This window comes from Centruroides vittatus, unplaced genomic scaffold (assembly GCF_030686945.1).
Source record: "Centruroides vittatus isolate TY-2023 unplaced genomic scaffold, ASM3068694v2 contig_620, whole genome shotgun sequence".
Classification (NCBI taxonomy): domain Eukaryota; kingdom Metazoa; phylum Arthropoda; class Arachnida; order Scorpiones; family Buthidae; genus Centruroides; species Centruroides vittatus.
Genome location: NW_027122381.1, coordinates 1507085 through 1534188, shown reverse-complemented (window position 1 = coordinate 1534188; position 27104 = coordinate 1507085). Strand labels below are relative to the sequence as shown.

The following is a 27104-nucleotide window of genomic DNA, read 5'->3' as shown; positions in this document are numbered from 1 at the left end:
TTAATGTTCACGTGTAAATTTTCAACTGTAAGCTGAAGTTGGTCTGAATAAGAATCAAAAACGTTTCTCCATTAGTTTTTGTTTGGTTTCCTTAATTACCTGTATTTTATTTTCTTAAATTATCAAAATAGTACAGCACTTAACTGGAATTTCATGATGTTTTCACTTTTATAAAAAGACACCTGAAACAGGCATTTGACCATGATGATACCTCAGTAGGAGAGAAAAATATACATTTTTCTTTTTACGAATCATCTGCAGTTTCTGCACAGTCAATTTAATAATAATCGTGTCTCTGGTCCAGAGAGGGTCACGACGGACAGAGCCGCAACTCCAGAGGCCGGCCGTGTGGCCATTGGCATCAACTTATTAGGACAATAAATTGTTTATATACTGTGTACAACCAGTTATAAAATTAGAATTAAAAATCACCCTGAAGATTGTTATGTAATGAAATAGTCATATAAATAAAACTCCATAAGTAAAATTTATTTATATATTATTATACAGATATAAAACTAAACAACAATGTAGTTTTGTGAAGTACATTAAAATATTTTAAAGATATTTGACTAGTTAGTAATAATTTTTAGTTGTTGCAGTGTAATTAAACTTAAGTTAAATGATTTGTAGGAAATCAGATGATAAAGGACATTAAAAGTTATCATTATCCATATTAATAAATGAGGATAATGCAAGGTTACATAATTTAAATTTTCCATTTCTTTTATAAAACGTAAGAAACAGTTTTGAATATAATCACATTTCTAGAACAATACTGTATTTTACTTTCTTTTTTAAGCACCAATTATCATCACAAGTCAGTTCTGCAAAAGATTATTTCAATAGATCAATAAATTTTTAAGTTAAAAAAACATCAGTTGTTCCAGAATTACAAAGGTTATCTTGTATTCTATTATAGCAGTCCTTACTCGACTAAATTGTAGAAAGATCTGAATGTGGAATTTGCTGGCATACTGCCAGCCCCGATCAGGAACTCTTCTTATACCCCTCTCTTTAATCGGCTTAATAGTCGAGAGTTGTCAGTTGTGCCTCTGTCTCTACAAGGTAAACAAAATAAATAGAACAACATACAATACTAAATCAAACTATTCTTTACACACACGGAAATTGCACTTTCTTTCAAACTGTTGCAAAATCGGATGCCATAATTTGGTGCACGTTCCAGACATCGAGTAAGGCAATTCTCATATTTGTTTTTAATAATAATTTATGTGGGAGAAAGCCAAACAAAATGACTGGACAGTTTGGAAATTGTACTTGGCTAGCAGTCCACCAATAGGAAGTACTAAAGCATCATTCTGAAAGATTCAGTTTATTCAACCCAGTTTTTCAATCCTGCAATCTATGAGAATCCTCGTGGAGAGATCATTGGTTTTTTTGGTGATCTGTATAATTTAAAACCTTTTCTGTTATGTTATATGCATATGATGAGAGCAAGAATAAAAAGCTTAAAAATCTCTGTGTTAGTTTCTTTAGAAATGTTTTGGCATGATGTTATAAAAGAAACCATGATAACCCTGCTAATTCTGGAATAACACCTTAAAATAACAATCACCATCCTTATCAAGCAGAGTTTTAATCTGAAGTTATGTTTATTACATAAACAGTTATTTTAATTGCAAAATAATTTAGAATATTGTTAGTTTTGCTTGTTCATGCTTATAATAACTGTGATAAACCACGAGCAATGAAAGTGGTGAAGATTCTGTTACCCGATATAAAAAAAATTTCAAATGTGTAATAATTTTCTTTCTTGGTGTATAATGCATTTATCGTATCAATTTGATTATTTGCCCTCTACCTTGATTTCCAGCCAAATCTTTGTACAACCGGGCTTAGGGTGCCGAGAGAAACCGGTGGTAAATAGTTTGCCACATGTTTTCGCTTCCACCAGTGGCCGTTTTTAGCCTCCTCGCTACCAATTTTTGTGTACGTGTAACGATAATGTTCTGCACGTACGAACCTAAAAAAAACACATTTTTCATATATATTTTATATTATTTAAATTACTAATCAAAATTATAAAATTGAGATTTTAATCATTTTTAGTATATTTATATAAATAATATTTACTTTGGAGGTTTCCTTCCTTCAAAAGGATTAAAACTTATTAATGACATAACAGTGTCATCATTTTCAAGCAGTTTAACTGCAAGATGTATAAGCCATGGATTATACTGATAATTCTGAAATTAAGAGATTCTTGAAAAAAGTATTTATTTTGAGAAGTATATTTTGATTTTTAATAATGATGGTACAGTAGAGTCCCGGAAACTTGACTCTCATTAACTCGACATGTCACTCAAAACAAACAAATAAGTGTAATCTAATTTTTATCTCTTACTTAACACTAGGATCACATACGTTATCATTCTTTGCTGGCATCAATTCTATGCATTAATAGAGAATATAACCCCTTTTCCAAAGTGCCACCATGTGAACATCACTAAATTGAAAGTAGCAACTGAATAGCCAATATTTTTAAATTAAAATTTAATTGCAAATAGAAATGCTCTGTTGGTATGTAGTTAATACATACATGAATTTGCACATACGTTACTAGTCTAAATAGCAGAATTTTCAAAAAGGTATCATTGCTATGGCTGCTATACACCACACTAAATTAATGAATTTATTTAAGTTTTCATATATTTTGTAGTACAGTAAGTAGGCTTTCTTGGGGAGACTATCTGCTGTTTCAACATGATAATTAATTTTCCTTCTGTTTTTAGAATTATGCAGAGATATTTGCATACATTGTCAAGATGATCAGTCTTTGGATGCATATCACGTGATAGCTAGGTGTAATAAATTTTCTAAACTACGTGAAAGTATTTTTGGTGTTTCTACTATTTTTTTTGGAAAATTTTTGGATCTTATTGGTAACTTACATAATTTTGATTTAATTTTCTTTATCCAGAAACTTAAACTATTTTTTAGGTAATTTTATGTTGATTACTTCGTTTCAGTTGTCATCCGAGTAGATTGGTGCATATTTTGATTTGTTTTGCATTTTGGATCATTTGATTTTGCACAGAGGTGGCATTATTTTTTCCTTTAAAGGCGTGTTTGAGCCTAAGAAATATAGGGAGTTTAATTATCACATCAAAACAGCGGATAATTTTTCTTCTGTTTTTAGGTGGGTGTAGTTATTTTTTATATATAATTCGTCATTTAATTTATGTGGATTGTTCTTCTAATTTTGATTATGTTGATGTTTTGTTTAAAATATTACTTATTGTAAAATTTGTGTTATATGTATGTATATATTTTATTTTTTCTGTAATAATTCATAACTACAGTATTATTGTGGTTTTACTGTTTTTGTAATGATTATCTGTATGTTTGTATTCCTCGTATCATGGATGAAACCAGTATGCTTAAATAAATAAAAAAAATAAAGTAGGTTTTCTTTTATTCCAAATGTGTTAAAAGATTTTAATAGGTTAATTTGCAGCAACATCATATGAGTTGTGAAAAACTCACTCCAGAGTCCATAAAATTCATCATTTTTGGTAACTCGTCACCTTCTCTGTCCACATTAAGTTGAGTTTACGGGACTCGACCGTAATAACCAAATTATTTCAAACAAAAATTCTTATTTAATCATTAACTCACCTGAAAAGCGGCAAACCACATGAGCCAGTCGAGCCGATAGTGATACGGTGAAATAAGACAGGGCGTTTTTGTCGTATTTCCAGGTTTGCACTTGAATTCGTACTCTTCCCACAGTGCCGTCGGACTCGAAGGATCGTGACTGTACGTTCCTTCGATTATCACTTCCGTTCTTACTTTTGTAATGCTAAAATACAATGTTAATTTTAGTTAAAAATAACAAATACAAACTGCACATGCAATATGATTAAGATTAATCTCTTACATACAATATCATTTTTTAAAATAGTTTCTTACAGTATTTTAGTGTACTTTTCATTGTGCAATGCAATTTATTTATTAAAGCAAAACTTATTATATACAGTATAATCATAACGTATATACTATATACACAATAAAAGAGGTAAAAAGCTAATACTGTAGCTACAAAACAAATATGGTTTAATAATAATAGTTTCTGATTATTACTGCTCATTGGATAAAAATAAGAACTGCATTGTTTGTTGAATTTTTTTTCTATCAAAAAGATAGCCTTAGCTATATTTTTGATAAAGGGCTTTAATAAAAACGTTTGGCCTTTTTCTATCATAGTATTTAAAAAAAATGTTTCAAATTTCAAGCATAATGATGCTGTCTGCTGCGTGTATTTTGTCCAAGCAAACAAGTAGCAGTGCTGATTTATTCTCATCTGATGTTGCCATCATTAATGTGTGTTGTTTTCAGCCTGCTGTTAATGGAATTTGTAATTATTGTTCTTTTTGAATAATATGATAAAGATGTGCATGTTTTAAATTTATTCTGAAATGCAACTATACCCAGAACCAGTAAAAGGATTAAAAATATTTACTGATATGAATGTTTTCATCAGATTTGTCATAATGAACACCAAACAGAACAACATTGTATTTAAATGTATTCAATTATTTAAAGATTTGAAGTAGTTCAAATCTTTGGTGCATGTTGGTACAATGTTACCATGCTAAATATACAAAATTAAAAATTAACAACTTTAAACATAAAATGCCTATAGGCCAAAGGGCAATAATAAACACAGAATGGAAATCCTAGGCAAGTCCATGCTATATGAAGCGCATCAGTCTCTCTAAGGTCAACCGACCGCCAGTTTCTAACGACCTCATAAGTAAAATGGCTTCCAAATATCTCAAATGAATGAGATCTGAGGTCAGTATAATATCCACACGCCATCCAAAGAGTATGCTGCTAGTGCCACGTCGTATGGCTTCTTAACGAAGACACGTCGACATTCCTTTAGTCCAAACCCAATGGACCTACCATTCACTTTGACGTACACCAAAGAATGGTCCATGCAAGTATCATGTAATGGAAGAGCACGTATACCCAGAGCAAAGTCTTCTCTTCTGGATTCTTATTATTTCTAAATCAATGTGAAGATTGTCAGACTCCTATTACAGGCAATCCAGATGTTGGCCACTTTAGCCTACGGGCATTTTAAATTTAAAATTATAATTTTTAATTTTGCATATTTAGCTTGGTAACACCACATTGACGTGCATGTACAAGATTTAAATGACTTCAAGTCTCTGTATTTAAACCTGTTTGATTTCTTAACATTGTTCTGTTCATTGGGTTTGTTGTAACAGATGTTCCTTACAAATGGACAAAAACATTTGTATTGGTATAAACAACTTTACTAAACCCAATAAATTGCAACTGTCGTAAATCATCGGGCTATAATTTGGCAATAATAATAATAAATTACATATTAAATATAATTATTATTATTGCCAAATTATAGCCCAATGATTTATGGCAGTTGTTGGTATGTTGTTCGTATTAGTAACTATTTTTAATCGTTTTAGTAGTTTTGAGTATATTTGTATGTATTTCTGCTCCTTACAACCAGTTTTTTTGAAACAGTGAAGATTTATCCTGTTTCAATGTATTGAATAGTAGTAACAATACTGAGACTGCAGTTGAGAAAAAGAAGTCATAAGTAATCATGAAATGGAAAAACTGTTAAAAGAATATTTCACACTATTTAATTGAATATTGGTGGCAAGGATGTCTTTTTGTATATTTTGATGTATATAAATAAATTCCTTTTTAAGTTATCATTAAGGATCTGCTTGATTTATTTATCAATGAAAGGCTTTTAAAACTATCGTTGATGTTTTTGATGCTTTTTTTTTTGTATATAAATTACTGTATTTTACGGACTATAAGACGCACCTTAATTTTTAAGCAATTTAAAAAAAAAAAAAATCTATAAGACGCTACGGACTACGCACTTGAATTTTGGAAGCAATTTTTCGAAGAAAAAAGTGCGCCTTATAGTCCGTAAAATACAGTATATGTCAAAAATCATTGTTAGGAACACAACACATCTGTAACATGCCTATGAAAAATATGATTTATGAATTTCTGCATTCCAAGCAAGAACTAGGAATGAATATATATATATTTTTTGCTTGTTACCAAGTCTCAACCCACAGCCAAATAACTTGAAAAAGCTCCTTTTAAGAGTTTGGTCTTGCTGCCAAACAGAATTTTTGTTATATTCAGTTAGAGGAAGGTAAATTATTGAATTATTGAGAATTTTAACATTTTTTATATGCTTTTTATTAACTTACTCTGTTGTCTGTCCAGATAAAGTAACTCAATTTTCATCCCTTCCCAATCTCCAACCTAGTTGAAACTTTGCATATGTACATATTGCTGACGATGACACATTTTTTCTTTAGAGCTGGCATAAAATTAATGAATAATTAAAATTTGTAAAAATCTGATAAGAGATGATGCTACATGTAAGGCAAATTATTGCCCGTGTTTTAGTCGTACCATCTACATAAAATCTTGTAATTCAATTTTTCACCCATTTCCCAATTAGATGTTAAAATAAGAAGAATTTTGATAATTTGGTGTTACACATATAAAACTAAAGTAAGGTAGAAAATAAATATTAAAGAAGATTTTAAGAAGATGCTTATTATTCAGATAAATGCACTAAAAAGTAAAATATAATTTTCATTGGTTTTCATGGTATTCTTGGTATTATGCAATCAAAATTAAAAGCACAGGGCACTCGTGAGAAGCCGATAAAAAATTATAACAAGTATAACTAAGGATATTTCTAAATGCAAATGCCTTACACCTTTATTTTTACTTTAGGTCTAATGTAATAAGCTGCCATTTTTCAATTTGATGTCTCGTGTGCTTAAGCTGTGAAATTGTTATCGATTTGGTAAAATTTAAGAATGTATTTGGATGATGTAACTGATAAACTATCTACATGTATATAATAGGAATCAATATATTGAACAGATTGCAATTTATTTAGGATTGTTATTTAATAGTTGCAGAAACACTTTCAAGTGACTTTAGTGTATTGGAATTCAAATTTATTGCATATCCTGTAATTGCAACTTGCTTGTACCGAATGGATACGCTTCTGAACACTTTCGGCTTTTGGTGTTTTAAATTGAAACGTAATCAGAATTTTATACTAAATATATTTTTGCATAATTCTACATCATAAAATGTTTCCACATTTCAAAAACACTTCACTTTCTTCAAATTTTAATTTGTGGCAAATTGTACAGTGTATTAATAATCAACACAATTAAAAAAATTATTATTGTGCAATTCGTAATGTTTACAACAATAAATCATTTAAAATAAAAACTACAAAAACTTAAATTGCATGGCAAAATGCCAAGCATTTTTCTGAATGTAAATTACATTTAGGAAAAATAATAATAGCAATCTTAGCAATTGTCATCAAACAATATCGGCAGTCCCAATTTAAACAAATGCTTTATCTAATTCTATTTAATTTCAACAAGTAATTATTTCAAATTCTAATTGTACTTCATAAATATATAAAACAATGTGTTTAATAAATTGTGCCGAGCGATCGAAGTTTACTTAAGGAAGTAGACCCACAGTGGATACCGTGAGCTGGCCTGCTGTCTCGTAATAAACCACGAAAAACACAAATTTTGAACATTTGCTCACTAGAGCCTCGAGTCTAGCATGCAAACGATCAAAATTTAAAACTCCCGACAGGGGTTGTCAAATCTGATTATAACTTTTCGTTCGATTGCCCCGTGTTGCATTTATTGTTATCGGAGAGATTACTACTACATTTCACCAGCCGAATTTAACCATAGCAAATTACTAACAATTCAAAAACTTACTACAGTATATACATATTGAGGCCTTGAAATCTATAAATCAATTTATAAGAGGAACTGTGTCAACTACAAGGATCTAAGTATGATATCGGATGCTTGCAAATCCTCGTCCGAGGTCTAATCAACGTAATACACTGCATACTCTTTTTTTATCTTTTTACACACATCACAGCAATGCAGCATATTATAAAAGTTTGTTTTTAAATAATCAAACACTAAATGTGTGTTCTATGTTTGTTATAGTATTTGTAAATGTTCCATTTGCAAAAGATCATTAAAAATGATGGAAAACATTAGTTTTTCCAATTAAATAACCTTTTTGCTGCTATTCAAGGTTGTGCATGTTTGAGCAAATAAAAATAATTATGGAATTTTATTTTAAAGTTTAGTAACTGTTTTGATACAAATCCAAGTTTACATAAGTTGAATAGTACGCATACTGTACGTTCTACTTTTAATTATAAATTAATTCATTCCCAATCTGCAGGAAAGGAATGAGTTCATTTAGTCGACGAAAATAATGTTAAGAAAGAATAAAAGCCAACTTAATGCATCTGTTTTTTCTTTTCAATTTTTTTTGAGTGTGTTTTAGTGTTCATCTCAAGAACACTAAGAGGCCCTATTAATCGTGCCCATTGTGAATTTGGTCGAGTCTATTACAGAGGACTTGCACATAATGGACTAGGGATAGCAATCAAAGCTTTGAACACTAGGGAAAAAACAAGCCAAGTTACAAAGACTTTTACTATTGTTTGAGTATTAACCTTTCAACAGTGGAACAGTCAGGTGTGTGGCTCCCACTTAGTTGTGGAGAAGAAATGTGGGAAATTTTTGAAGTATATTTTCAAGTGTTTTTTCTCATTACCGTTTCGGAAAAAGATTTTGTAAACAGTTCTGTCTAGTAAAGAAAAGTCTTTTTTTATTGTTACATAATTCATTTTTTATGTGAATTTCTTTTTCGCGGTAGTTTTTGGCTAGTTTTCGGCGATACCCCCAAAAGAATTTAGCGAGTATAGTCGTTCCTCACCACTGCCACACGATTGCCTTGGACAATTATAATCGTCCCTCACTGTTAAGAGGTTAATTAAAGTAGGTTTCAAAGCAGAAGAAATTAAAACGTCGGCATTGGCAGGTAAATGTAGTGAAAATGTAGAGAAACTTAACTTTACATCAACATTAACCAATAGTGAAAAGATTTTCTCAATTTGCAGTGACATTTTAACAAAAGTAGAGAACAGATTGTCTCCTTGTCTTTTTAACATTTTGCATACTTTAAGTTTTTATTTCAAAGAAAACTTCAAAATGTGTTTAATAATCAAACATTTGAAATTCTAAATTGAATCTGAATAAAGGTTGTTTCTAAAATTTCTGGTCTGAATTTAACTTTATAGTCATTTAATCAATTCATAATAGACCAAATTTGTTTGTTTCTAGTAACAATAAATTACTATGGCAAAAATGTTGGCATTAAAACTTTGAAGTTTCGAAAATAGCATTTCAAAACTTCAAATATTTTAAAAAGCCAAAGATTTGATACTGGGCTGTGTTTGTATCTGAAAATTTCAGTCAATTTATTCTTAAATTCATATATCCCAGAGCAACTGCCTTTTAGCTCTAGCTATTTGACTGTCCAACTTTGAGAAATTTTTAAAATATATTTTTTATCTTCTCAAACTTGTAAAATAATGCGGCTATTGGCACAGTAATTACCAGACCAAAATTGGTAAACTTCGTAATGGCATAATTTAAATTACAAACCCAGAGTATCTCGAGATATAACTTATTCTATTTAACTGGACAAAACATATTTTGTGAAGTTAAAAATACCGGAAAGAAAAGCAGCCAAACACCATCACAAAATAGAAAAAAAGTGGTGAAACTACCAGGAGCTTGCTCAAGGTCATGCAGAAAAGCTTCAAATGATCAAGGCAATTTCTTAATTACACACTAGCTGTTGTTAAAGATGGTATTGCAAGTAATTCACCCAGTGTTCTATACCAACAGGTATAGAACACTGGGTGAATTACCATTACTGTGTTTTCATGAGTATAATCTACAAAAAATTGCTGGAACATAAACCTTTGCATAATCATCCTACCGTATACCCTATGCCTACCGGAGTAGCCCTTGCTCCGTAAGCACAAGTTTGTAATTGTAATTTAAAGCCGGCTTCTAGCCCATCCCGTCGAACAACCCGCACTTCTTTTAAACGCAGATAGCATATAGATTATATACACAAAAATCCACCTCAATATGTAAAATGTTAAAAATTTTCTATCGGCGATAGCTAAAATCATAAACATGTATATATAGTAATTTAACATTAATAAAACTAATAAATAGCCAGGAAGGCAATAACATTTTTTTGGAAAATTTTTATGTAAATTTTAAATGAACTTATTATCCCTCTTATTTACTAGTTTTATTAATGTTAATATTAAAACATTTTTCTATTTCGCCTCTTTCTATAGATATACAGTAGAGCATCAATTACCCGACCCCTGATCGACCGTCACATCGGTTAATCGACCGCGTTCTAGTCGACAAGTTCAAATGTGGCACTACAATATTTGGCTATGTCTTGGCTACTTTAATATTATTTTTGTTAATTTTTGCATGTTTTAGCTGGCAACACTGGCTCGACCACGAAAGGGAGGCCAGTATTTAAACCAGGCTTGATTCTTTATTTTTGTATTTATTTTGTGCAAAATAAAGAAATAATTTAACGATCATTATTATTTTTAAAAAAATTGTTAGGCTTAACATCGATGAAAATTCAACGCGAAGTAGGTTAATAGCGATATACTAATATGCTTATTACATGGGATATACTAATATACTAATACACTATACTAATAATGAATTTTTTCATACTTTTTGGTTATCCGTTTTTTCAGTTATCCGACCAACCTCAGTCCCGAATTGAGTCGGATAATCGATGCTCTACTGTAATTATAAAATAGGTGAAACAAAAAATGTAATACAGAGAGAGAGAGAGACCCTCCTAAATTTCATATATTGAAGATAAAATTTTTTTGTTGTTCTTTTTAGTTTCTATTTTATACATAATATTTGTAAATATTATTTGATATAAAGATAAAAACAGAAAAGTTAAATGAAAAATTTCTATAATTTGCATATTATTCGACAACACAAGTCAAGAGTCAATCGCTCGACTCTTAAGCTTATTTAGTACACGACTATGTTCGCTAAAGAAAAAGAAAGTAGAATGTGAAAAATGATTTTTGTGTAACAAATTTGATTTCTATTTCACGAAATAGCAATCATCAGTAAACTGTAGGAAATGTGATTAAAATGATGGCAGCAGATAAATTGTTTTTTGTGCTTCCTTCATCCATTTATTTTTCAAAATTAATAATAATAATTAAAAGAATATAATTAGAATATACATTCTTGTTAGCTGCTGTCTTTAAATTTCTTTCTTTCTTATCTCTAGAAATTCATAATTCCAATCAGTGGCAAATAAATTTTTCCATTGGCAAAAAATAACGTGTTAAAATGCAATCGAAATTCCCAAAAACTGCCAGAAAGGACATTTTGCTGTAATACGAGTAATCGTTTCTCTTTCGACTTTTTGTCGGCAATTTGCTCTCCATATAAATTATGCTTAAAATTATTTTCTATTTAATTATTATTAGATAAATAAAACAGAAATGAAGCTGATTAGATTAAAAAGAAGCTCACTGCCAAAGGACAAACTCATTCTAAAAATGTGCTTCGTTATATGTTAAGAATTCTTCAAGTCTCTATGGTCAGACCATCTGGTAGGATGCAGAGTTCATCCAATTATTATTTAGAAAGCAATAGTAAAATTAATTTTTGCCTAATACTTTCTAACTGAAAGTTATTAAATAATAATAATAATAATAATAATAATAATAATAATAATAATAACTCTCCCGTGGTCACCACCTGGTCGTGGTGGGAGAGCCCAGTAATTTTACTGATCCATAGGGCAATGCAGGCTGGAGCATAAGCTCCTGGTAGGGACACCCATGCCAGTAAGGTCTATGGGGAGAAATGAAGCTAAGAGTGACCACACCCACATTCTGTGGAGATATTCATCATGGTAATAACTAGATCAAAGTGTGATACCGGCTCGGACGTCGCCCGGGTTAACAAGGTCCGCGTTCGTGGGTTAGGCAGAGGCTCACGTTCGAAAAATAGGCCACAGTCTCCCTTGGTTACCAGTGGCGAAAGCAGCACCGGCCCAAGCATGGCTACTGCAATGCCCTCAACAGATGTGAGGAACCAACCCAGCCTTGGTGTTTCTGTGGCAATGCATCCACAGACCACAAAGGCCGGAAAACCACGCCAACGGATGAAATGGACGGTAGAAATGAATGAGTTTATCATCCGTACTTACTACACGATCACAAAACTCGAAACAAACACGACAGCATACAGACAACAACTATACCATAGATTCACACAACAGTATCCTCATCTCACTGTCACTGAACAAAGGGTTGTTGATCAAAAAAGAACAATTATACACAACAACCTTATTCCACAAACAACACTTGAACTTATCAAACAACAGGTTGCTGATCAGATACATCAACAGACAAAAAAATCTAACATTAATGAAGATCATGTAACCTGTCAGGATAATCCAGTAACAAGCATTGATAATAACACACATACAACAATTAGCACTAATGATACTACAGACACTTCCTCATCCATCACTGATAACATAGACATGGATTTAGTTAATACGCTCTCACTTATATTTCAGGAAACACTCACTAAATATACAGGCACAGATCCCACACAAAGACCACGAATACCAAAAATCAACACGTCGAAGGAAGTAGGAAAAACACTAAATTATGTAAACACTCACTTACTACCACACTACATTCATTCAATTTCTACACTCGCAGACATTCATACATTAGTTTATGCCGGGGCAGTCACAGTAGTGACACACCATGGACTGAAAGTACAATCACAGACAAATACACAGAAAACACAATTCTATCACAAGCCTGCCTGGCAGAGAAGAATAGAAACACAAATAAATGACATTAGACAGCAATTAGGCAGGCTGACACAATACACTAAAAACAACATAACACCCAAATTAAGGAAACAGCTCAAAAACATTTTCAAGAAAATAAAAACACACACAAAACATGAACATCACAACACACGCATTACAGAATACATTGATACACTAAAACAAAAACTTGCTGCCAAAGCACGTAGACTCAAACGATACAAAACATGTACACTACGAAAACAACAAAATAAATTATTTACAAACAATGAAAAACTCTTTTACAGACAAATTAATAACAAAGCAAACACTGATACACAGCACAGTGGCACACCAACAGAAGAAGAACTCACAACATATTGGTCTTCTCTTTGGTCCAGTGCTGTCACGCACAATGCTGAAGCAGGCTGGATCGAGGAGGAGAACAAAAACTTACACAACATACCAACTATGCCGTGTTGAAATAAGCATACGTGATTTCCAATACACTGTTAACAGAACACACAATTGGAAGACACCTGGTGTAGACAACATTCACAATTTCTGGTACAAAAAGTTTACATCACTGCACCAGGAACTAGCTAAACACCTAACACACATCATCATCAATCCACAAGACATGCCAAATTTTCTTACTCAGGGCATCACCTACATGAAACCTAAAAACAACAATACCACAGACCCCACACAATACAGACCAATTACATGTCTTCCAACACTCTACAAATTATTGACATCCTGTATTGCAAACAAAATATACAAACACGTTGAAGAACACGACATTCTAACAGAACAGCAAAAAGGTTGTCGTAGAAACCACAGGGGATGCAAAGAACAGTTACTCATAGATTCGGTCATTCTACGGCAAGCACACAAACAACACAGAAACATACACATGGCATGTATAGACTACAGAAAAGCATTCGACAGTGTTCCACACAGTTGGCTGCTACATATTCTACACATGTACAAAATACATCCATCACTCATTGCATTCTTTCAAAACACTATGCAGCACTGGAGAACAACACTACATCTCAGGGTTAGTAACACTTCCATACAAACAAACCAAATTTTTATTAGGCGAGGAATTTTTCAAGGAGATTCCTTGAGTCCTCTCTGGTTCTGCTTAGCCCTGAACCCATTATCCAACATGTTAAACAACACGCAATATGGTTACAATATCAGACACGAAAAAACAACACAGTTTACACTGTCACATCTCATGTACATGGATGACATAAAACTTTATGCATCCACACAAAAGCAACTTCATCAACTCCTACAAATCACACATTCATACACCAAGGACATACAAATGGAATTTGGCCTAGATAAATGCAAAACACTTCACATAGAAAAAGGAATCCTGAAGAAAGAAGATTTTGCACTTGGAAATGGAGACATTATTGAATCCATGGAAGAGGGCGAGTTCTACAAGTATTTAGGATTCCAACAGGCCAAACTAACAGAACATACACAAATAAAGCAAAGATTAATTAAAGAATATCAAAGTAGATTAAATGCTATTCTCAGAACACAGTTAAATGCAAAACACACAGTTAAAGCAATAAACACATATGTCATCCCAGTACTCACATATTCTTTTGGAGTTATACATTGGACTCACACAGATCTTGAGCAACTCCAAAGGAAAACAAGAACAACACTTACTAAGCATAAACAACATCATCCTAAATCCGCCACAGAAAGATTAACCCTTCCACGTAAAGATGGCGGACGTGGCCTGATTGACATAGTTAACCTTCACTACAAACAAATACAGTCACTGCGAGAGTTTTTCTACAAAAAACAAGAAACATCACAATTACATAAAGCAGTAACTCTAGCAGACTCAAATAACACACCATTAAACTTACACTCACATATGGACACAACGCAACATATAAAAAGCACAGACACCATTAAGCAATCGTGGACTCGAAAGGCACTCCATGGCAGGCATCCTTATGATCTGGCCCAGGATTTTGTTGACAAAACTGCATCAAACAGCTGGTTAGCTCGGGGATGCCTCTTTGGGGAGACGGAAGGATTCATGATCGCCATACAGGATCAGGTCATAAATACTAAAAACTACAGAAAACACATACTCAAAGATGCAACACTCACAAATGACACATGCAGAAAATGTCACATCATGCCAGAAACTATACAACACATCACCTCTGGTTGCAAGCTCTTGGCACAGACAGATTATTTACACAGACATAATCAAGTAGCAAATATAATACACAAAGAGCTTGCAAAGAAACACAAATTAGTAGACATCCACGAACCATACTACAAATACATTCCGCAGACAGTATTGGAAAACAACACGCACAAAATGTACTACGACAGAGCCATAATCACAGATAAAACAATTTACCACAACAGACCAGACATCACACTCATTGACAAACACAATAAAATCACATACATTATAGACATATCCATTCCAAACACTCACAATATACAAAACGCATGCACTGAAAAAATTAGCAAGTACACAGAACTCGCCCAGGAAATAAGGCATCTGTGGAGGATGGATAAGGTGCTTATTGTACCTGTTGTTCTCTCCTCTACAGGTGTCATACCACACACACTACACAAAAGCCTGGGCACATTACAATTGAATAGAAACACATACATCACACTACAGAAGGCCACTATATTGAATACATGTCATATTGTGAGAAAATTCCTGAATACAGACACACACACTGATACACTTCTTTAATTTCTGTTTTGGTTACTATGCCTTGACTTTGGTCTGGCATAGTACACAGCCACCGGTGTTAACCGAGTATATCTCACTTAACCCATAATAATAATAATAATAATTTAAATTCTATGCAAATGTTACTTCAAGTAATACAAAACAAATTTCTATACTACAGTGTTTTAAAAAATGAAGCATGTAAACAAAACAAATCATTGCACAGTCAAGCTAGGGTTTTTAAATGTATATAATTAATTTTAACTGTCAAAATTCACTTTATATGGATAAAAAGAGCAGCAAGCTTATAGTTTATTAGGATGAAAATTAATGCATCAAGTGTCTTAACCATAAATTTCTCTCTGAAGTGACATTAAGTAGATGGAAGATAAATTTCCAATAATTATCAGAGTTTAGGTAGGAATATTTAAGTATATTGATTATTGCACATACGAGAAACAGCTAAAGGTAGGACATGTATATCTATTTGTATTTGGTGGTTCCGGAAAAAACTGTAACAACAGATAAATTTGTTGCACAGAGGACTTTGTGTTTTCTAAAGGTGTTCTTCGTGACTTAAACAAAGTAGAAGCTATCTGATGAGTTCATAGTTGCAATTTAAAATCAGCACATAACTCACATCGCCTCAAATTTATCGGGATATATCTATTATTAGGACTTATTATACTGGATAACTAGTTCTGCAAATTAAGTAAACAATATCAGAAAAAACAGTCTTTATTTATCAACTGTTTTTTTTAATATTGTTTACTTAATTTGAAGAACCAGTTATCCAGTATAATAAGTCCTAATAATAGATATGTCCTAGTTGATGATTTAAATTCAAATTATTATATTAAGGACACAAAGGCATATAAATTTAAATTGTTTTGTTCTGTGTGATGTGAAAATATACTTTAGTTATTTCAAGAAATATCTCGACATATAGTTTCATTTGTATTAATGTGAATATTATAGCAACAAAGTTGTTGCCATTCTGAGAAGCTCTGGTTTGAACCAAAGTCGGAACGTCAAAGTTTCGTGGTCATATATGTCGGGTCCCGTCTCTTATGACCCGATCACCCTCATTTGTGAGCTTGGACAAATCCATATTGGGCATGGAAAAAGTTTGCTTGGTGTCTGCAGCATTAAAAGTGTTTTGTAATGTTTGTGTACCTTTTTTTTTATATCATCATTAATAATAATAACTATTGAATGCATTTATTGTGTACATAATAAGTTATAATATAAATAAAATTTACCTGCCAAATGCTCCATAAGTATTTACAATTCTTAAAGGTTCAAATGAAGTGTTCATTTGTTGGTGTGATGAAATCAGATTAATAACAACAGGGATACTGAGATAAGAAAGAACAATCCCTAATGCTACATTCACCATTTTTCTAACACCTGATATAAAAAATAAAATAAGAAGTTTCATTAAATTTGAAAAATATTATATTTAGAGAAAAGCTTTAGAAGACCTACCGACTTTTATTTTACCCTCTTTTTCATCTTTTTGCAACTGATGAACTTTCCACACCGTCGAGCCGACCGTGCCGGGTAAGAAGTTACTCAAGAATCTGTCGTCGAAGAAGGCGATGCTCGGCAGTATCGTTAACCAATTTAGAAAACTGAGGTTTCCACTGATAATTAATACAACCTGAAACAATTGTTTTAAAAAAACAACATCATAATGACTATTTAAACTTAAACAATACAGGGTGATCAGATGAAAAGTTTGATTACAAGGAGTAGATTTGGTTGCACGAGAAGTTGTTGGTACTTGAATGGCTTATCACGTACCATCGATTTGTTTGTATTTTTGGAATTTTATCTTTCAACTACAGTAAATAAACATCTTGAACATTTATGTATTTCTAATGATGCTGAGTGGGGTGGCAACAAATACAACTAGCTCACAGTATCACTAATGTATACTACTACTTGCAAGTTAACTTTTAGTTTGATCATCCAGTATAAATGCATAAATTTTAAAATTTGGGAAACATTAAAGATCACCTGGAACAAGATCTGTATTATCCCGCAAGTTATTTTGAATCCCCTCGAAAGAAATGCAAACCAGGGCACGATTAATTCGATAAAATGATTACTCAGAGTCTCAAATTTGTGGACCGTTTCGGGCGTCTGATGTAGATAATAACTTATTGGGTTTGGAACTGGTTGAGTCTGATTAAAAACAAAGCTCTGTATTATTTAAGAATATGTTTGTTTATTATTATATATAAATTTATACCTCGTAATGATAGTTCATGCAAGTTAGATTCAGCCAACATCTGTCACCTCGAATCTTGATCAGACCCTAAAAAAAGCAACAAGAAAACATAACATAATTGGTACCGATCTAAATAAAGATCAATATTTAATCGAACACGATTCTGAAATTAAAACAACGCTTAATTTTTTCCATAGTCTTAAAATACTATAGAAGCTCGGTGTTAGCTTTCAAAAATTACCTTTAGTATACAAAAGGTGGTTCAATGTCTGTCTGGAATTTCAGTAATGGCAATGAAACTGTGTGTTACATAGTTCCAATTTATACAGGAAATTCTGAAAGTTGGAGATGCATCAGATAAATTCTGAGTTGTAGTTTTAATGACGTACAGCAGTACAGCTAGAGAAGCAAAACCAGTGTTTAACATATTCACTTTACTAAGCAAAGCTTTTCGGACTGAAAGAAGCATCGCCGGGTAAAATGATATATTAAATTTAAAATCCTTTATATCGAGAAGATTGGATTCCTCTGGAATTAGAATGTTTGAAACTTCCTATCAAGACATATTTCAACAAGGAGAGCATCGGCACACTTGGCAATGCCTTTAAAATGATTAAAACTGCATTACAGAAAAGCTTCAATAGATTATACCATATGATAAATTTGTGTGAAAACCAAGCATCTTGAAATATGTACAAAGAATGTCGATCCGATAAATTGGGACTTAATGGGACAGACTGCTCTGGTCCCGTTAAAATTTCCAATTTGTATTTTGTTAGATACTTTCCCTACACACACCTACATCATTGTTTTGGGAAACATCGCTATCCGAGGCGTCCTTCAAACAGCCAAACGGACGACAATCACAAGACGACAAATCCGGACCGTAGGCAGGGCGATCCAATTGCCCGACCGAGTCCGTCGACTACCTCTACCGTGCGCACGGCCACGCTCCGACCCTATTAAAAGAAAGACTTTTCTATTCTGTAGACATAGCATTTTTGCCAAAACAACAAGAGAAGTCAGTATAAAGGAGGAAGAACCTAGAGAAAGAAATAAATTGGAATACATATTATTACTGAAATTCCAGACAGAATTGAACTACCATCATACATATTAAAGCTAGTTTTAAATTAAATTCTTTCTATTAAGGTGCTTTTTCTACATAAGAAATTAAAGGAAAGTATTTTTTTAAATTTGTTAAACATTTCATTCTATTAAACTGATATTGTATTCTGGTACATTTGCCAAACTTTCAATTATTATTATATGAGATGTGGTTACCACAGTATGTTCAGGTAATATTTTTTAAACTTTATTGATTTTAACCTGAAAATGAACAAAATTAGCTTTATTCACTGTCAAGTTTTTAATGTTTCAATTGTTTAACAACTCATTTTTGTGTTCTGCATATTCAAACTTTTAAAACTATTTAGACTTGAATATACAATTTTTATATAGTAAATGTAAGATATTCAAATTTCGTATTTTATACACACTATTCTATATAGTTTGTGTGTTCAAATGCATGCGATGCAAAGATGAGTTCTTTAAAAATTGAATAACATTTTTCACCGAAAATATTTCTGCTGGATAAAGACATTTTTACATAGTGGTATTACAAATAAATAACGACTAACCCGTTACAAAGCTATACATCCACAAAAGCCGAATTATTGGGCTAAATTATTAAAATTATTTATTTAATTTAATTATAATTATTAAGTTTAGTAAGAGATGGCGCCTAACGCCAAGCTCTAGTGCCAAATTGTCATATTAATTATTTATTTATTATAGCCGACTCTAGCCCGATAATTCGGCTTTTGTGGATGTATAGTGGTATTACTTCAGCTTTGTTTCCATAACTTTGAATAATGTAATATATTTGTAACACATACAATATTATTGTGAAATGTTTGGAGACATTATTTTGTTTGTTTGGTCTAAACAAACAAAGTAATGTCTCCAAACATTTCAAAATAACATTGTATGAGATTGGTGGTATTCAAACTGTCCCAAGTTACACAAAACTTTCGAGAGCCTGCAAAGATATTAATGAATTTATTTTATTTTTACTAAAAATATTGAAAAATAAGGTTTGGTTTTTACAATTCTTTATCTACCAATAAGAAGCTTTAGTACTTAGAAAATAAAAATAATATTGAAGAGTTTTTCATGCAAAGTTTAAAGAAATAAAAACAAATTATTATAGAGTTCTGCAGAAATAAATATTTGGGAACAAGGTTTCTGCTGATGTTTTAAATCGACAGTCTTCAAATTTTTATGTATAAATCTGGAGTGCAAATGTAATAAAATTGTTTCCAAGAAATTATGAACAGGCTGCCTATCCTTCCAAATTCTAAACCCAAGAAAGCTATGGAAATAAAGTTTATGTAGAAACAAACATCCACAAACCCAATTCTTAGATTAATGCCAAATTATATCAAGCTACATTAATGTTATTTATCCCTAATTAAATGTCAAGTAATTGGTCTAAAGGTAGGCAACGGGGGCCGGCCGAGTGCCACGATGGGAGTTATTGACCGTGGGTGCCATTAGTAACCGGTACGATTATATCTAAATTAAGAGTTCCGGAAGTGAAGATTGGACGGAGGTCCGGGTATCGTAACTGGCGGGGCCGGCGCTAGAGTTTATGCCGCTTAGGGCAAGACGTACATTTGACGTCCCTTATTCTCCTACATAAAATGGAAAAAATAGTTGTTTTAAAATTCCATATCTATTAGAAGTGGGAAGAAATTTTTGAATGCTTTCAAATTTTTAATTTTATTTATAATACTTTAATTTCACTCACATAACTATAATAATTTCATTGTTCCATTATTTTCACTCGCAAAACTTTATGAAAATTTGCCATTCCGGGCAAATACCCAGTTTTCCCTTTCGATAGTGCCGGCCCCGGTAACCGGCCAAGTATCCGTACGGCAAGCACGAGTTGCGAGTTCGAGTTCCGCTCCGGGCCGATTCTTTTCTTCCAGACACTTTTAAATTAACTATTAAAATATTAATTCAATTATAATTATTAAATTTATCAGGAGATGGTGCCTAACTCCCACCTCCAGGCCAAATTACTCGACACTTAATTAATAATTAGCAGCATTAACGTATCCCAACATAATCCAGTAATTGTTTGGCATTAGTTTATGCAGAATAGTTTGAAAAGGAAAAATCTCATACACTATTTTAATTATGTTAAATTCTGTGTGTAAATTTTAGTGAAAATAAAAATCAACTAAAACATTTTCAAATTTACAATCATTTGAACGGTGGATTGTATATTACACTAACATGTGTTAGGAAAAATAAATAAAAACATTGAAATGTAATATTAAATTTATAAAAAAAAATCAAGTTTATTTAGTATTTTCTGTGCTAATCTTGTGAAGTTATAGGCTATAATATAGCACTTGTAGGAAAAGTAGAAGATATAATGATTGACACTCAAAACTTTTACGTAGTCATGAAAAAAGTGAACACCCATCTCTCAACTTGCACGATACTTGAATTGCACTATTTTGGTTTAACATAGTTGGAAAAATACAAGAGGGTTTTCATTTTACAACACAATATGAGTTTATTTAACACAATTTATGAATGAAAACAGTTGATAAATTCTTTTAATTGGGTGACCGATTCCTTTATTCTGTAGGGACATTAATTAATAAATTAACAACCTTAAAATCAATGAAGTTTGAACAAACTTATAAATGAGGAAAAATAATCAAATACCCAAAAATGAATTAAAACCAACAACTGTAGTGCCTTTGACCGGTGTGCTTCTCTCCTCTTTCTCTGTACAAGAAAAGAGAAGCACACCGGTCAAAGGCACTACAGTTGTTGGTTTTAATTTATTTTCACTCCGGTGTTGTTCCTTTATATATTTTACCCAAAAATGTCAGATTTTAACCACATCTTTACAACATGCACAAGAAAAGCAAAAAAGTGAGTAAGCAGCGCACGAAAAATTATGTCAAATATACAAATGTGCCAGCAGCAGTAACAATGAAAATCATTCATGTGACTAAAATGAAAAAAACAACTGATGTCAAGCAGCATATATAAACTGGCAGAATCCATCAAAAACCAGTGCAATTGAGGTTCTTTACCAGTAGTGTTAGTCTCTAAGAAGCCAAGATAAACCTGTTCTGGATCCTTGCAACAAATTATCATTTGTCACTACAAAAATGGGAAGGCGAATGTATAATTTCATCTGTCATTCATGATTTACTCACCAAATACGAATTAACTGGTACCAGTCATCCTGGAATGGAACTGGCAGACAAGATACTCCACCCAATTGGATGCCATATACTTTGCTCTCTCTGATCTATCAATACACAGATATGTTTATCAATTGAATTACAGTTTCTATAAAGCGATATACATGCCCTACTACAATGCGTCTGCAAAGAGAATGCATTTAACATGCGCCGTGCATGTTTGAGTTGGGTCACGTGACACCAGGAGTGCGTACTATAATCCAAAAGTCCATTTTTTACCATTAAGTAATATTGTCAACAAAATCATTCCTTTGGAAGGAAAAAAAAAAAAAAAAAAAAAACTCATTTCTGTTAAGCACATAAGGCATAAAAGCCATAATCTTTAATGGTTTGGAGCTGCACAATCAGCAGTAGCATTGGTACAGTTTGGCAATGGCATCCCTAAGGCCCAAGACCGTATCCAAATCCTACAGCAATATCTGCATCCTTATTTGGTCGACGGCCTAGCATATTTCGGCACAATAAAACGACGCCACATTTGGTCAAAATTACAAAAAGGTTGCCAGCCGGCTAGCAACTGCATCCGCAGACTCCTTCGGCCTGCAGATCGTCCAGATTTACGACATGTCGAGAACGCACGGCTCCGGTCGAAACGGAAGACGGACAAATTACAACCACGAAAGCTTCGGCAGTCGGGCCATTCCACACTCAAATACGAGCACAAAATTCCAGCCGTATCATCGTGAGATTTAATCTCGTCAATGCCTTGACGATCGGCTAGTGTGATAAAAGGAGATGCTATATACTGTTAAGTACTGTCACCACGACAAACACAAATTACCTTTCACGACATTTGTCGGAGGTGACATTTTTGGTCACAGCCCAGTATTTTTTTTTGTTTCATATTGGTTTCCAACTACTTCTGCCAATCTTAACACGGATCTTGAAGACAAGATCTATGCTTGATTACATTTTTAGTCTCTTATGCACTTGAATGAACTTTACTGATTTTAAGGTTGTATAAGGAATTGAGTAAATTGTTTTTGAAAGTGTCAGAATTCAAAATAAAATCCAAAATTGAAGAATTTAGCAACAGTTTTTACCCATAGAAGATGAATGTCTTTCTAGTAACAAGCAAAGATTATGAAGCAAATGAACTGTAAGTTTCATAGATTTTGCACATTGGATACTCATCTTGTTTTTTACTGTGCCAGGTAATTTATATTTCTTTAAAATAATTATGCTAATTATAAAAATAAATTGTTCAATTTGTATTATGTATATGTTTTTTATCCTCTACAAAAACATTTGCCTCGGTTTATGCAATACCACTCTACGTACCATGTAACTCAAAGATCGGACGAGAAATGTTTCAATACAAGAAATGCAAATTCTTTACCTGTACTTTAGAAGCAAATAATTAACAAAATGTGATTAAGATCGGCAACTAAATCGAATTTGGCCCATTGCATCATCTTACAATCAACAGTTGTTTATCACATACTGTTACCTTAAAATTCTAACTTTAGTGGTTGTCAAAAAAATATTGGTTATTGTGAAAATGACACGTTTATATTTAATTACATACACGTAAGATGTTGAAGATAAATGCCAGAGTTTAAAAATGTTCTAGTGAACATAAATCAACGTAAAAGTTAAGTAACGATTAAGTATAAATTATTTGTCTTAACAGTGAAGATTAAACCTGTGTATATGTTAATTTTATCAATAAGAGTTTTAAAGAACACACATGCCAATGTTCTAAATAAATCTGAGCCAGCTGAAACAAAATATTATAGTTCGATCTCCATACAAATTTAAAAAAACTGACTTAATTATAGCCCGAATATTTATGCGATCGTTATTATATTAACTCGTTGGGCTTTGAGGTGTGACTTCTAACGTTCTAAACAACTGAACAAAATATAGACTTTGTATGCCATCCTAAAATTTAAAAACTTGCTACAAATATACAGATTATGAACTAATAATTCATAGTGATGATTATTATACACAGATGATTCTTTAACCTTAAAATTATATAAAATATTCTTGTGTAGAATATAAAATGTATAAAGCTCAATATGATAAGTCAGAGTGCTTATGTTACAAAACAAACTATACTGTATTTCTAAATCGTGATCTCTCGAAGAATATGCCTGTACCATTCCCGATCGTTATTTAAACGAGAAGGAAAAAAAAAAGTCAAAAAACAATGTCAATCTATATTAAAAAATAAAAAAAATAATTAGAAAAGAATCTTTATTTACATTTCTGGGTTTTCTTGAGGCTTTTGCTAAAAATCATAAATTTAGACAATTCTACTTTTGTTTTTATTGGGAAAACCTTATAATCAATATCTCTGTTTTTCTATTTTTGGTTTGAATTTTAGGAGAAGAAATGATAACGAGACATTGTTATACTTGAAATAATGTAAAAATGTAACTATATTAATAATAAAGGTTATAATCTGTATTCAATCGGAGTCAGAATTTCTTAATTTGTCCTTTAGAAAAATACGTACGGTTGGCTAGCCGACGATTTAATGTATTTAATTTTGAACGCTAAGATAGTCGAGAATATATGGGTAATCCCCGTATAACACGGCACTTCTATAGCACGGATTCACTCTAACGGTTCGAGAATTGGGAACATCCCCGTACGACACGGGTTCGCTCTAACACGGTTCGGGAAATAGGTAAAACACTCGTACAGTACGACACGAAATGTAATAAAAACTGTTACCAGTTGATGATGCTCGTGCCGAGATCATCATATAGGATGAATAATCCTCTGGTAAAATATTTACTTAAATAATAAATAAGTATTCTACCCATGAAAAAAATCTACTGTATAAAGCTGAAAAACCGGATTCTATCACTGTATCCAAAAATGGCCACTAGGGATGCCCCTGGCAACTATTTAAATTAATTTAAATTAACAACATAAATTATTTTATATTTATTTTACATTTTTACAGTATAATATTCAGTATATTATTACTTTTATTTGTAATTTTGTATGCCCCGACGCCTGCCTGCATCCGGCCTTTCGACTCGTGAATAATAAATCCGATTTAAAGAAGGATTTAATGGCATGTTTTTTAATTTTTGGAACCTAACCACCCTTTTCGCACTAGTTCTTTGTTTTGTATAACACGGATTTGCATAACAACACGGCAATTTTTTGGAACGTAACTCCCGTGTTATACGGGGGTTACCTGTGTAAGATTCTCTAAACAAATTGTCACGACTACAAATCTAAGCCTTACAAGAATGAGGTTCAAATTTAGTGTTTAGAAAAAAGATATAGACAAATAAATTCCAAAGGACACTGTCTTAGCTAGTTAAGGTCATAGAATAAAATGAAATGAAGGAATATATCGCTCCACAGTTCGACTAATAATTAACCACTACGACGAGAATTTTTATTCTCAAATTATTAGACTCTGTCGTCAATTTTAAGTAACGTAATAATAAACAAATTACCGCTCCGATCATGATGCGGAAAAGAAGCCATCTGTAACCCCACACGACGATAGGAGACGGCGGCGTATTCCGGGGCAGTCTCTTCCACGTCCACACAGGGCAGAAGAATATCGCCAGAAATCCCGTTTCGAGAAGCTGCGATTCCCACCCTAAAAGAAATAATTAAAATAACAATGTTATTGCTACATACCACATTTACGAGAAAAGAAAAACAAAAACTAACACTTACCGAACGAATACCTATTTTATTTTGTTTTAAATGAAAAATCATGAAAAGAGAAAAAACAAGCAATCAATTTAAATTATTACTAATAACAAAAATTTTGTAAAACAATCTAATTTTTAAAAAATTATATATTTCTAATGTATTTTGTAAATGTTCTCTAAGCAAATTTCATGCTCAGAAAATACATTTAAAATAGTTAATTTTCCAATTGAAAACAAAACAAACAAAAACTGAATTTTCCAAAAGTTTCAATTAAAAAAACACTTATAATATTGGTTGATTCAAAATAGAAAGAAAAAAAAAAGAAAACAGAGAAATAATGTTATTAATGACTTGTGACAACTGATTATTTATTCTAAAGACAAAACAATAAAACAATCAACTTTTTATTTTCTTTGTCTCAATAAAATTCTTTTCTTTCAGTTGTTAGAGATAAGAAACTGGCATAAAATGAAGCAAGAAAATCAAATATCCACACACAAATTTCACATTAAACTTTTTAAAAATTATTTATAATTCTATTGTCAAAACTGGACTTTCTTCTTTAACTTACCGAGACTTGCAGATCGATAAAACAATCCCCGTTATTGTCCGTTACGACCGACCGATCGTAACGGGAATTGGGCGGGAAAGACGAACGGCACGTAATTACCCGGCGAAAAAGTCCAGACGGGATCGGACGTTACGGCGACGGGAGAATATCTCGTAGAGGCCGACTAATCCATATAATTTTTGAAAAACTAAAATCGAAAAATTGAACGGTTTCCCTCGATCGCGACTTAATACGTAAAAATTTTTTGAAGACGGGCCTTCCGAAGATAAACGTAAAATTCCGACAACGTTCGAGAAATAAAAAAAAAATACATTCTTTTAACTCGAATACGAATTAAATAATAATCCAAAGCATCTTTGTGAAATAATAAAATTTACTTGTTTTCATTCAAATCTTGGAGGTTTAAAAATTTTCCTTAAATTTTAAGATTTAATATTAACCAAGAGTTTGAAAATTACATCTTGGTTTGTCTCTTTGAATAATAAAATGCCGATATAAAAAACAGTGGTGCGACAAGAATTAATGTAGAGCTTAAAAATGCTTCCTTGTAAGTTTATAATGGTGGATTATTTCAGGATTATATTTTTATTTTTCTGAATAGCAGTGTTACGAGAAGTTACAAACTAAATTTTAATCGTAATTTGTGGGCATTGGCATTAAATTTCAGATTTTTTTGTAATAATTCTTACAAAACAGTTTCCAAGAAGTTCCAGGAATGGATCAAAATAAAAAAAGTTAATAAATTTCTTTAAATTTTAGTTTTCAAAAATGAGCAAGTATTTATTGTGACATCTTCACAATGCT

The 27104-nt window shown here is 32.1% G+C and overlaps 1 protein-coding gene across 1 annotated transcript in view; it reads right to left on the bottom strand.

Annotated features, from left to right (window-relative positions):
* Nucleotides 1-330: 330 nt before the first annotated feature.
* LOC136979428 (lipase maturation factor 1-like) overlaps nt 331-27104 on the bottom strand; it is a 41751-nt gene continuing 14977 nt past the window's right edge. Inside the window, 9 exon segments of the mRNA XM_067275408.1 lie at nt 331-827; nt 1826-1987; nt 2098-2210; nt 3643-3826; nt 16822-17222; nt 17582-17749; nt 17817-17882; nt 25522-25670; nt 25751-25761. Of these exon segments, the coding sequence (XP_067131509.1) occupies nt 815-827; nt 1826-1987; nt 2098-2210; nt 3643-3826; nt 16822-17222; nt 17582-17749; nt 17817-17882; nt 25522-25670; nt 25751-25761 (1267 nt within the window). The 3' untranslated portion in view covers nt 331-814.